The sequence below is a fragment of the Prinia subflava genome, chromosome 5 (assembly GCF_021018805.1).
Source record: "Prinia subflava isolate CZ2003 ecotype Zambia chromosome 5, Cam_Psub_1.2, whole genome shotgun sequence".
NCBI lineage: Eukaryota > Metazoa > Chordata > Aves > Passeriformes > Cisticolidae > Prinia > Prinia subflava.
The window spans coordinates 8,089,106-8,103,132 of record NC_086251.1 but is presented as its reverse complement, the minus strand read 5'-3'; the positions used below and the strand labels follow the sequence as shown (position 1 = coordinate 8,103,132).

The following is a 14,027-nucleotide window of genomic DNA, read 5'->3' as shown; positions in this document are numbered from 1 at the left end:
CTGTTTATAAAGCCTGAGAACAATTGGAGGTGTGACAAGCTGCTAAGGATAATAAGTAAGTTATCATAGAGCATTTAATATATTGGTTTGAAAAAGGAGCTCAGTGTCTCTATCCCTGCTTCACAAACTGTGCTGAAGTGGTTTGGGAGAGGTTGCTCAGCAATCCCAGTCACGTCTCACTTCCAGTGGAGGGTTGTGTGCACATTGCCTTGCTTTATATCACTTTCTTTTATGAGGCCGCAAAAGCATTTTGTTCTTTAAACAACTTCCCAAAGCTTTTTAGCTAACTAGAAAATCAGATTAAAAGGCACTCATTAATGTAAGGTAGCTAATTGCTTTACATATATCTGGGTAGAGTGGTGGGAAATACATATAGGAATTAACAGCAGTTTTCTCTCTTTCCAGGAAAATGTGTGTATTATAGACTTGAATGAAAGGTCCAGACTGTACTGAATGAACAAGAAATATACAAAATCTTTAATTTTTACTTCTTTTGAATGATTTTTATCTAAAAATTTTTGATTTCTACACAGTATGCCCTTCAGCAAGCAATGTTTCTCCTAGGCTAAAGCACTTGAGGCATCACCTATCAAAATCTATTTTTTACTAGATTGGAGTAGTGGCTATATTTTGCCAAATAAATAATGTTTCCACTGAAATAATTTGACAAGGGAACACTGAGTATAAATAATATTTATATTATAAATACATTTCTATATTGGAATACTTCCACAGAGAACCCTGCATGGATCTTTGTTGAGGTTTATTGTGGTTATATTCTCATCTGAAATGAGTACATTAGTTTTGCCGTTTTGGAAAAACTGTTGGCACTCTGATCTCTTCATTACATGGAAGACAGAAATAAGAAATCCAGTGAGAGCCCTAAGTGGCTGTGCTGCATTTTTTTTATTTTTCAATATTGGATTTAATTTTCTACAGCTGCTATTTTGGGTTGGCCTTGGCTCACCTGTAGGGAACTGGCCAGAGGACTGCTCTGACTAATGCTGCCTCTGTCATCACAGCACAGCCTTCACTCGTGTCCTCATCATCCTCCCTGGTTATTATTCTGTTTTAGGGCTGCAGTGGGACAGCTCTGCTTCCTAATCCTTGGAACAGAGTTTTGGCAGTAAAATGTCTTCATTTTCATTTTACAATCATAAAATTTACTCCTTTTTCATCTGCTATTTCTTGCTTCCTAATTTAAACTATACTTAGACCATAAAATCCCCTCTCATTTCATAGAAAAGCAAACCCATTTCTTTGGCTATTGCCTGAATATAATGAAAAAAAACCCTGTAATCCAAGAATTAATATGTTTGAATTGGTCAGCACAGACCCTGACCTCAGTAAATTTACTCTAGATTTAGATCTAACTTGAATAAATTGTACATCAAAGTGGGCCAGAAGTCCTGTTTCTTTGAACTAAAATTTTCAGTCATTCCCAGAATCCATACACATAACTGGAAATACTGTAAAAGTTGCTGTGTAGACTGGACACCAGGCAGTGGGGATGAAGTTAGGTCGTTTGTCAGGCAAGGCACAGAGTGACTCGCTGCTTTTGTACAAAACGTCACACGGAGTTCCTTTGCACACTTTCCTCGTGCTGTGCCCCTGGTGCTGAGAGTAATTTGTATGCTCTGATGCTCATGGCAGGGTACTCTTTTAGGCAAGAGCCAGCTGGGGCACTTTGGGTCTTTGTGTGCCAAGGTGTGAAAAGCAAGTCCAGTGTTTAAAATACTTCCCAGTTTCTGGTGAGCGTTGTTGGAGACCACTGGATGTGCTCAGGAGCTAGAATATTTGAAGGGATTTCAAAAGATCATAGAATTTGTAAAGATTTTTGTCCTTCCCCTGCTGGAAATTAGTGTTTGCAAATTGCTTTTTAAATAGGAAATGAAAGAATTTTCTTCAGTCGAAATAACTACGTCTTAAAGAAAATTATCAGTAGAACCCAACATGATTTATAGCTATGAGAATAATGACATCTTTCTGTGCCTGATATAGTTTCTCTTTTAGAGATGATAAAAATAATGTTGTCTGTGAAAAGCTGGATTATCTACCAACCCCTGTCCCCAGTAATACATCTGATAAAGTAGCTTGATTCAATTTACCAAACTGTTTTCATAGAGATGTTAATGTTTTAGTCAAGGAGGAAACTTCATGGGAAGCAAAGATGAAACTTTGAACCTTAAGTCCCCTCTTAGTGACTGCTTCGATGAAAACTGCCTCAATTCACAACAGTCTGTGTTCATTCATCTCTTGAGTTTTACTGATGGCATCAACTTAACTGGCCATTTTAATTTTACAAGCATAAGTCTTCAGTGCAAGCTTTATAATTCAGCATGTTATAACTTTAACTAAGAGTGGTTCTGAAGCAAGGAAAATACACAGTATAGCATTTTGCTAAATACTGTCAAGCTACTGTCGCCTATTTCTGACAATGCATGTAAGCTCTTTACTCTTTTCATGGATATTAAGGAAAGAAGAAATAGGTGTTTTGTTAAGCTTCCCATAAGCCAGGCTTGGGCAGGAGAAGCTGTTTAGTAAAGCTGGTGGTGTGTAGTGCTGTATCTTTACTGCACTTCGGGCTCTTGTCACGCTGAACTGCTTTCTTTCTCATTTTGTTTGAGTTACACCTTGAAATACACCCTGCAGCAGCCCTGCAGACCCTGCCTGCCCTGCAGGAATAAAATAGCTCAGGTTTCTTTGGACTGACAAGCAAAACACAGCAGATTCTTAATAGCACTTTTTTTTTTTTTCCTCAGGTAATGGTTACAGAACTAAGTTTGATTTCTAATTGCAACTTTGTGCGATGTCTACGTAAAGTTTGTGCTAGAAGTTACCAGAACACAATGATAAAATACAAGTGTATTTTAGCAATGCCTTTCTTCAATAAATCTGCACTTTTCTCAGTGCTTCAGAGAAACCCTAAATCAAATCCTAGCCCCAACCCTTATCAGACAACTCCAGCCTTGTGGTGCATTGCTAAGGATGCCCAATCTTCCAGAGAGCCCAGCAGTGCTCAGTGGTTCTGTACAACCTTGAATCCCACTCTGCAAGATTGATTTACTGACACTGCATAAAACGTCACAGTTCTGATTCTTCTGATTCCGAGCACAGACTGAGAGAAATGCTGTGTCCTTTAATCAGGCAATGTGGTTATGTGAAGCATATCTTTGAGGTAGGGTTTTTAAACCGACTTTGTACATCATTAATTTTACATTCCCTATAATAAGCTCTGTTCTAGATTAATCCCTAAAGGCCAAATATTATTGCTGTTACCCAATGTTCTTTTTATAATTGGAAAGTTTCCTCAAGGAGAAGACAGTTTTGCAACATCCATATTAGCTCTTCCAAAGAAGACATCTTCCCACAAAGACGCTTATCTTGTGAACTTTAGCTGTGTTGGATTTTTTTTTCCCCTTTAATTCTGTTGTTCCAGTAGAATGCAGCTGTTTCAGTGAGTGGAAAGTGATGATGTGTCCACAGAACAAGAAATGAAGGTCCTAGCTAGTGGTTTCAACTAAGGAAGTGGACACAAGCCAGTAGAGGGTTTATGTAACTTCATCTCCTTTTGTACTCAGTGCTAATCCCTTTCTTTGTGATGTACAGTCTTTTGAAATTTTTGAACCTTTTTTTTCAGTACTGGTATAAATTTAAGGATAGAGAGTTATAACTGCCTGGTTTCTGTGGCTAATAGTTTATAGAAACCAGAAACAGCAAGCTTTGTCACTCGGCATGAAATGTTCCAATTCAGAGAAAAAACAATTGTTCCTTTTTTTGTTTTTTTTTTTAACAACTAAGCAGTTATCCAGTCCTGCTTTTCAGGAACACCCAAAACTTGTCCTCAACCTCATCAGTGTTTGGAATATGCAAAGAATGTAAGACTGAACCTGGAGCTGGTAAATTTTCCCTTGTAGTGTCCTTACTTTCATGTTTGTAGATCTATCCAAGTTCAGCCCAATTCTACTTGTTGTGACACTCATTGGAATCCCAGTTAACTCCAATAATGTTGTTCAGGATTTACACTAGTTTTCCTGAAGGAATAAATTGGTTCAATAATACCGCAATCATAATGGAAAAAAACCAAACCAAAACAAAACAAAAAACTAACCACCAAAAAAAATTAAAAAACCCCAAAACCAACTAAGCAAAAAAAACCCCAACCCAAAGGAAAAAAAAAAACAACCAACCAACCAACCCCACCAAAACAAAATAGAAACAAAAAAGCCCCAACAACAACAAAAAACCACCCCACACTCAAACCTGTCCAAAATATTAAAATCTAATGTCATTGCATTTGTGGACTCAAAAGGATAGGCCACATGGCGATCTCTTGCTCTGAGGGTTTAGATTCTTTACCCAAGTGTTTATTTTTCGGTTTAGGATTTTTGTCCAACATGTGGGTAATTTGCTGGCCCATTCTTGAAAATGTAAGGCTTCCCATTACAGATAACCTGGGGTTTAGAAGCTACAATTTTGCTAATGCAATGTTTAATCTGCGTGCCTTTCCCCTGCCAAATCTTTTCTTCACGCCTATGTGGTCTGACTGGATTCCAGAAAAAAAATCAGGATTGTATTACATGTCTCTTTTTTCCCCCAAAGTTGGCCAGGATGCTATTGCTTTTCTCCTCCATGGGAGTGTAACATCATCCACCGCCCTAAAATATCATGTCATTTGTAATCCTGGAGTATAAATCAGGATTCCCTTCTTATCACTCCTAAGAAACTTTTTATAAAGAATTGAACCTCCATGGATACAGAAAGAAACCCCTCATCTTTTTAACAAATAGATTTAAGATGGTTTATCTGAAATCCTGGAATTTAGAAAATACTTAGGTTTATAATATGTCATAAAATGACTTTCTTTAATCATCTCAAATCAACTGGCATTTGAGCCTTTCCAACTAATTTAGGAGTTCTGCACTGTATTCTTCAATGTTAGGAGTCTTTACTGAGAAAGCTTCTGTCCAATTTTTCTTCAAAGGAATGCTTTTTGGAAGACCTTATGATTTTATGCTCAGTGTTTTCCAGTAGACACTCATTGCCTAAGTCTTCTGCTTTGATTGTTAGTGATGCAGGAAATCAAGATGTAGCCTTGAGGCTCAGCCACTTCCTGTGCTTCCAGGATCATGTTTTAAAACACAGCCAGAACTTGCAAATTAGTTTATTATAGAAATACTTGAGAAAACTCTTTACTTGCTAATTTGCAGGAATTAAGTATGCAGCAGAAATGGAAAAAAACATTTCCATGTTTATTTGCTGCAACTGGAACAAGGATGTTTCAACATAATGGCTATCTAGAACCTAAACACATAGCTTCAGCTTTTGCAGGCAAGTCATAAATTTGTCTTGTAATAACCACTCACAGCTGCTCACAACTCCTTCCTTTGGTTGTTGGATTTGGTTTTGGGATTCCTTGTGACTCCATTCACTGTTGGGGGAAAAAGGATGGATTCAACTGCAGTAAGAATTTACTTAATGTGCAAATGCCCATGGGTAAGTCTACAATGATGACTGCTGAGGGAATGATCTTTAGGGATATGAAAGCAGCTAAGTTCTTGTTAATTGAAAATAGTGGTCTTATACTTGGAGAGCATCAATTCATTTCAGTTAGGCTTCTCAAGAAACATTCATTGGTGGAGCGTGTGCCAGGCAAGAGCTCGACTAGATTGGGAAAAAGTTTCATTGGTCATTGTGGAATAGCTTGTGACTGATCAATCCTGTTCATACTTACATGTAATTATGTAATCTTGACCTGGATTGAACATATTCTGGAAGTTTTTATCCAAGAATGTGAGTTATACTGCGGCAGCACTTTGCATCTGACAAGGGAGCCAGTGTAATTTGTACAGTAATTTGTAATATTTCCATTTTTTTAGAAAAGCTGTCCTTGTCAAGAATTTTCTGATGACCTCCTGAGAGCCTTTTCAATGGGAATTATCATGCTTTTGTATAACGTGCAATAGTATTTTATTGTGTATGAGATGGTATAAAATCACTCATTCTTCCCTCAGAGCTGCCACCAAAATTGGGTTTTGATTGAGAATGAATTACTGTGAGATAGGAATAAAAGGTCAATTGATATGGTCCTGAAATAATTGAGACAACCTTTCTGAGAGATAAGTAGGCAGTTTTATTCCTTTATTTTACTGGTGCAGGAACAAGGCAGACAGAATAAGTACAGTTCATGGCCGAAACTGAATTGTTGATCAGGGATTTCTTGGTGCTCAACTTACACACATTAAATTGTATCCAGCAGAAGTAGAAACTCTGCAGTCAGCTTAAGCCTCCACTGGATCCCACACTTCCCACTGCTTCCTGCTAATTAAAACCCAGCAAATGTGCACATTGTGTTTGGTTACACAGATTCTGCGAAGCATTAAAAAACTTGAAGCATATTAATAGCTTTAAATTTAAAACTCATTAGCCACTGCCCTGTTGACCAGCTGAAGAGAGTTTCTCAGCACTCCTCTGGGCCAGTGCCACTTCATTCTGCCATGGAAATACAGAAATGTTTGTTGGCTTTGCTAAAAATATTTGGGAATTCTGGCAGCATCCTTGGGTGAGTTAGCGAGGATGCCTGCTCACTAAAGCAGATCTGGCCCAATTAAAGATATTGCCTCTCTTTTTATAGAATGCAAAGGAGTACTTTTTTTGGCAAAATACTTGTTTAATCTTATGCTTACTGCCAGGAGATTTTATTTTTTAAATAGTTTAATTGGGAAAAGTGTGTGTTTGTTTGTGTGTGTGCGTTATTCAGGATTCTGAAAAGGGACCTTCAGAGATGAATCTTGCTATAATGTGATAAATAGAGCTTTTTTTCCTCAAAATGATAAGATTTGTTATTTATTGCCTGAATGTTGACCCAGTGTTGTGTGAATTGTGCCTTCATCAAATGGAACAGGATCACTGAGCTTTTTGAAGAGAAATTTTGCAATATCAGAGCATTGTCTGTTTCCAGATAAAACTTAAGAGTTTCTGATGAAATTTGTTTGAGATCTGATGAACAGAAGGCTTAAAGTACAATCAATGAAACACATATGCAGTGAGAAAGCTGTTTTGACATGGCACCTTTGAGTAAAATCCTTGGAACACCAGTTCCAAATCTGCCTCTCTGGCTTTTGATTTGTACCATTTAAACTTTTCTGTTAACCATCAATCAATCAATCAAAAAAGAAAAAAAAAAACCCTGCAGTTTGGAGTAAATAATGGATTCTCAATCATCTGACATTATGAATATTTTATTATATTCAGTTCATTAATATTTACAAGAAGCTCCAGTAATCAGGATCCACAAAAAAAAAAAAAAAAAAAAAAGATTTTTGAAGCCATGCTCCAAAAGGTCTGAATTCTCTTTACCCAGAACTGACTTATTCTTCTGTCTTTATTTTGTGAGCTTTTGGTCTTCAGGTCAGTGGCAGTCTGCATGTTCTAAACAAATTCACTGAAGCAGTGCCGAGCTAAGCAGAGAGAACTAAAAATATTCCACTGAAAGAAAACACAAACTGACAAAACACACATGAGAGACGTTGGCCAGGCATTTCCTTATCTTTTCCCATTCTTCTCTTTGCTCTTCTCTAGATCATAGACGAAGAAGAAACCCAGTTCATGAGCAATTGTCCCGTTGCTGTGACTGAGAGCACACCTAGAAGGAGGACTCGCATCCAGGTGTATTGGACAGCTCCTCCCGCCGGGACAGGATGTGTGATCCTGAAGTAAGTATTTGAAGGCATATTAAAGTAAAAGTCAGTTAAGAAGTTGAATATTTATTTGAACCTGTGGAGTTCTTTATTCTTTTTTCTCCTTGGACACATTTGACCAAGTTTAGTTCTACTTGCATAGTGAAACGTTAGCAATTTAAAGCCTAAACATTCAAAAGGAACGCCAAGCCTTCAATAACCATTGACTCAGCAACCTTAATTGAACTTGTTAACCTTCAGTTTCACATAAAAAAAAATCTAAAAATTCGTATTATTTAAGATCGAAATTGCATCCCTCTAGTGGGTAAAAAAACATGCTCTTAGTTGAGGTGAATAATAGGAGTGTTCTGCAAAGCCATGATTGTCTAAACAGACATTTCTCAGAAAAAACAGATCTATTTGTTTACCTGGAGATCATTTGCTGATTTTATTCTACTATTACACACTCTCATGTGAAATCATGCTTTTCAAGCAGTAAATAAAGATAACTCTATGTATATTCACTTTGCTTTAGGGTCACTCACTGGTCTGTAGGACTAAAGAGTGCCAGAGAAATGTTGTCCTGTCTCTTAAGACCTTGTTTGCTATATTTACTTGGACAGACTGGTCAAATATTCATGGACAATTGGGATTTCTTTACTTTCTTTGAATTCACGTCTGGTAGAAGCCTTAAAAACTGCTAAGATGTGCCCTGCAGCAGACCAAAGTATTTTGAAGAGGCTTTTCAGTGCTGGGGTTAGCGAGTTTTAGGCTTTTAAGGCAAGGCTATCACAAAGGATGTGCTGAAGATAGTTCAGGCCTATTCAGGAAAACATGTTATTAGAATTGCAATTGATTTTCTGTGAAAGTGCCACCAGCAAAAATGGTCCGTGGCTGCTTTCCTTGCACCCTGTGCTTCACTTCTCCTCTTGCTGATGGGCATGAGACAGACAGTCTCAGTCTCTCCTCTTCCACATCTCTGAGGGTTATTTAGTCTCAACTCTGGCTCTGGAACAGTCTCAAATCTTTGGCAGCATGCTTCTACTTGCTGCTTCTTAGTTTCAGTATAATAATTTTAAGAATCCCCTGGTTTAATGTGTGCTAAGCACTTTACAGTCTTTACAGTACACTCATACAAGTGTACATCAGGCTGCAATAAAACCTGTTATAAGTTGTGTTATGTTTATAGGTGGAATATTTCAAGAGTTTCTTTGGCAATCCAGAAGATTCCTTGAGTTTTGCTGAGCTTTTCATCAGTAAAGCTCCTTAGTCTTCCCCCCAGGACTGACCCCCTCTTAGCTGCATAGCCAGTATTGCCTGAGGCACTTGCTATTTAACTTAATTAATAATAAGGTGATGATGTTTTATATGGCTTTTTGAAGAGACAAGATTTAAACTTTAATCCAGTAATGATATTCAACAACACAAGTTGATGGATTAATTTTTTTTTCAATTACTGTCCTAACTAAAACTACTATTACAAAAGAAAAACAAAAAAAAGAAAAAGAGGACTAAGATCTATACTTTTCTCACTGAAACTGAAACATCTGTGGGTGAAGTTGTTTCAGGGGCCTGTCTGGATCTTTTCAGAGAAAACTGCCAGTAAAGTACCACCAACTGCAGGATCTTCATAAGTGTTTCTTCTCTCTTCTTGCTGCTAGTCAGGTCATGCTGGGTGTTCAACACTGATTTTTTTTCTGTGAAGTACTCGAATTTTTGCAGAAAAGTTAAGAGAGGCTACAAAATGTAACAGTCAGAACTGCAGTTCTGATGTTCTGCACGTGAAAGAATGAAATTACCACTGTCTCGAAGAGTGTGCAGAGTGAACCAGTGGCTTACAGCCTTCTCGGGCTGCTGGATGTGCCAGCAAAACACTGCAGTGCCAACAAAGAGCTAGATTGGCTGACTGGCACCAGTTTTCATAACCCCTTTGGGAAAACAAAAGAGCAGCCTGGAAGTGCAGGTTCCAGGAAAAGGAAAAATGTTGGTGGTATGACCACCGATTTACAGTGTGCTGTGGGTGTTAGGAACAGCTCTATGCCCAGGACAGTTTAAAGAAAGAATGACCATAATTAAGAGTTGCTGATGCCAGAAATTAACCTCATAATGTGGCATCTGTTTGTGCTGCAATGCAGCCCTCCATGGCTCAATGCATAGCAGTCACTTCTGGCCTTAACAACATTTACATTTTCTCTTCTGTGTGTAAAGATTTGATGGCATGTGAATTAGAGTTTGTAGTCAGCCTTCTTCACAAACCTTCTTTATGGTCTGCTCCCATAGAATAGAATGGAAAGTTTGGAAATAATTTGAAAATAATTATTGGAACATCAGCATTTGAAAAAAAATTACTTCATAATTATTCTAGGTGATAAAAGCAAAAGTCTAAAATCAGGTATTGTTTTTAAGAATTAAGTCCAGACCCTTCATGCAAAAATTCTGAAACCTTTAACTTTAAGGGAAACAAACCCTCTGCATTTTTCTTTCTTCTGTATGTGATGGGAGTGCAAATGTTTTTTTAATTGTCAATACATATCAGATTCAATCCTTGCAGACTATGATGACTTTGTTTTAGAATTTCCAACACAGAATGGCAGCATTTTGGAACCTGTTCTGGATCATGAGGATTAATTTTTCCCTATGCCCTGATCTACTGACCTCAATATATTGAAAAGTTAAATGTAATCACAAGTTAAACGTAACTTATCCATAAAAACTTGTTACAGTTCAAGCGCCAAATAATGTAATGTTTTTTTTCTAGTGGTATAACTAAGTAGAAAGTCTTCCAGGAAGCTTTTCCTGAACTAGTGAGGTTTGGGAACAGTGATTTTTCTGCATTTTGTGAAGTCTGGTAGCTTTGGTAGAAAGATTTGCTCAGATTCAGGTAGAAGCCTTCCCAGAGCTTTCTAGGCATAATGCATGTGAGCAGTGTGGCTGTGACAAAATGACACAGACAAATGGGAATCTGTGCCTGTAGGGTTCAGCAAGGGATCCTAAATCATTTGAGATGTGCACGCCTGTGTGTAGTGCCAGATTTCCCCGTGACTGCAAAATACAAAGTTTAAGGGAAAAAATATGTTTGAATTTGACTTATTGTCACTACCTTGCTTTCTAAAACATCTCGTTCTGCATGAAGACTTACAATTTTGAGGATAAAAAAGAAGAAAATGGATTAACATATGATGTTGTACTGTAATTGTTTAGTTGAGAATAATTCATGCATTTTCTTCATTCCCAACAAGAGATGACAGTGAAATACCCTAAAGGTTTGAATCCTTCTGGACTCTACTGAAACTGCCACCACTAAATCTGCTTCTGGAATGCAAACAATAGCTGAAGCTCCGTTTATCCACATGCTTAGGCCTGTGCTTGAGTCTCACTGAAGACATAAAATAAAAGACTTTTATTTTACACACTACTTGGAAGACCCTCAAGCTTTAAGCTCTCTTTCCTATTTGTGTATTTGGACCTTCCAAGGTGTCGTGCTTTGCACAGTCTGCTTGTTTCCATGTCACAGTGCAGCTGTCTATGTTCACAGTGCACTCCTTCTCTCCCTATTTTCTTTCCCTTGGTTCCTGTGATGGATCACACATCAACGTTTCACACGTCAAGGTGGGAGGGCCAGGTCATTCCTTCATCTTCTGATAAAAGTTTCTGTTCTAAACTTCACTTGCTAGGTTTCTGAGCTCCTCAGAATGCATTTGCTTTCTAGGATCTTTGAAAATCTGCTGTTAAAACTTTCTTGAGAAAAGTTTATTTTTCAGTGTGAAATTGTGCAGAAAATAATTACATAGGCAATAGAGCTGTGCCAGAGCCTGGTGGTGTTTGTATCATCACATGGAAGTAGAGAAATTTTCAGGGTTTTGAACCCTGTCTTGGTCAACTTATTTTAATATTTTGTTGAAGTGAGTGAAAACTGTTTTAGGAAACACCTTTCTTTTCTATGTATAAACTTTCATGCTTGGTTTAGGATATTCTGCTTTTCATAAAAAATAGAACAGTACACATACATATCTTTTTGTAACCTGACAGCTAATATTCAGCGGCTGTGCTTAATTCTATAAAAAACCGTCCATGTAATGGAAATTTATCTCATTAAACAAGGAAAATCAAAAGTATGGATTTCAAACAGTGATTTGTTCAAAAAAGGACAATAAATGTTTATTGAAAGCTTCTTAACAGTGATGGAAAATCACCTCTTTTGGGTTGCTTTGAGCCCCAGGTTTCTAGATTCATCTAGTTCATTGTGTTCCTCAAGAATGTCTCAGCTGAGTGTGGTACTGAGCAGGGTAAATGTCTGACACAGGTAATTGGTGGGAAATAGAGAACAAACAGTTTTCTGCAAGTCCTTTAGAATTATGTGATAGTATACAAGAGTGAGGAAAATGCTGTCAAGTTCTTAGCTGGTCACATATTAAAATTTCATGGTAGGGAGAATCTTGTTAATATCCAAATTGAGTAACTCTGTCAGATGGTGTAGATCTCATGAAGAGTGAGGTACTGTGAGATGGTAATTATCTTCTTCTCCTTTAGCATTTGCTACTTTTCACCGAGGCTGAGATTAATTATTAAATGCAGTAAATGATGGCCACATGCAGATAATTTATATTCAATTTACCATTTAGAGAAGAAAACGCAGTTTGCAGCTGGCTCTTGAACTAATTGAGTTCTCAGACAACTCATGTGACTTGTATGGTAAATGTAGCAAAAGTTCTTGCAGACAATTTATTCTGCTATACGTATCGTGCTTTAAAAACCAACAAAAGTTCCTGCAGACAAGTTATTTATTTCTGCTATACATATCGTGCTTAAAAAACCAACAAATTAAAATCTGCTATCTGTAAATACTGTTCATTGCCATTAGTACTTGCAGAAATGCACTGTGCTCATCATAGTGTCTCCGCTGTTTGTTTCTGGAAATGTGTTCTGAGCCATCTCTAGGGAAATGTTTTATAGTTCTTGAGGAAAAGTGTGGAGCTTCTTGTTTCCTGAATATGTAATTATCGTCATGATTTTAATTACACTGGCTCTTGTTTGCATATAATCAGAGAGCAGAGGAATTTTAAAGAAATGCAGCCTTCTAAATAAAAGCTATGGCATATTTAGTGTATATCAAGCAAAATCTTGTAGATAGTTGTGCTACTGGAGTAAAGCTGTCCTATCTATGAGGACAAATTCCAGTCCTTGGGTCTGGGCCTTGGATATAACACTCAGTTTCCAACCTCCTTGTGGGTTCTGACCTTCCTCTTCCTCTCAAGCTTCAAAACTCTCAGGGTGAATGAACCCCAGTTTTTGAACATTTACCTTTTGATTTCTTGTAACTTCAAGCATTCTGTCGTTCCTGGCCACTTGGCCTGTCGCTCCGAGTACACACTGTGTTGTAGGACACACTAAAAGAAGAACCAAATGTTATAACACCTCAGGAGTTCATAACTACATCTACATCCTGAACGTGCCTTGGTGAGCAGCAAGTCTCCTCCCTACACTCAAAACTCACGATGAGATCTGTGGTTCAGAAACAGAGCACGAGGCACCTGGACAACAAGGCCCAAAATTCACAAGAACAGCTTTGTGGTGTGTAGATTAATACCTGACCACGTCATTAACACTGTGTTAAGAGGAATGCCAAACTGAGGTGTTCAGAATGAAGGTGGATTTCAGAATTAGTCTCTCTTACTAAAAGTGTTGGTATTATGATTCTCACAAAACCGATGTTGCATAAATTCACCTCTAACAGAAAGAATTCCAGTTGCCAGAGTGCCTTACATGGGTGGAAGCTGCAGTGCTTCTGAAACTGTTGCCAGCCATATAAAAACATCTAATAGATGGTAACAGAGTTAACTTAAAACACAATAAAGAACAAAGAATTATGTACACTTTCAGCTGAAAAATTTGTTTGCTACTTTTTGTGCTGAGCTGGCACAGGGAAGAGAAGTTGGACATGGTTTGAATTTATTCAGGTCACTTGACTAAGGTGATGAAGTTCTCTAAGTAGATTCTTTGCTCCTCTAGTGCTTTCACCACTAAAACATTTCCTTTGCTTGACTCTCCTTACCCCAGTACATACAATTTTTTTTGATTTTTTTGGGATACTTACCTGAATAAAATATAGCTCAAGTCTTTCTCCATATGCTTAATTGAGTGTTTATGTAAATGCTTTATGTGGAATATATTCTTTTAATCAAGCACCCTATTTGCTATAAAAGATGTGAAGTGATGATCTTACATGTTCTTTTAGGATTCCTGAATACTTTTGGGTTGCAATTCTTGAAGGAGATTGATGGCTTTACACTTTTTGAAAAATCACACTGTTTATTTTGAAACAGATGAGTACAAATGGCATGTGGTTGA

General features: G+C 37.5%; 1 protein-coding gene across 1 annotated transcript in view; it reads left to right on the top strand.

Moving 5' to 3' along the window:
- Positions 1-14,027, top strand: part of SPON1 (spondin 1) — a 173,620-nt gene that overhangs the window by 26,240 nt on the left and 133,353 nt on the right. Inside the window, exon 3 of the mRNA XM_063397928.1 lies at positions 7,582-7,715. Coding sequence (XP_063253998.1) covers positions 7,582-7,715 — 134 coding nt within the window. The remainder of the gene's footprint in view (positions 1-7,581; positions 7,716-14,027) is intronic.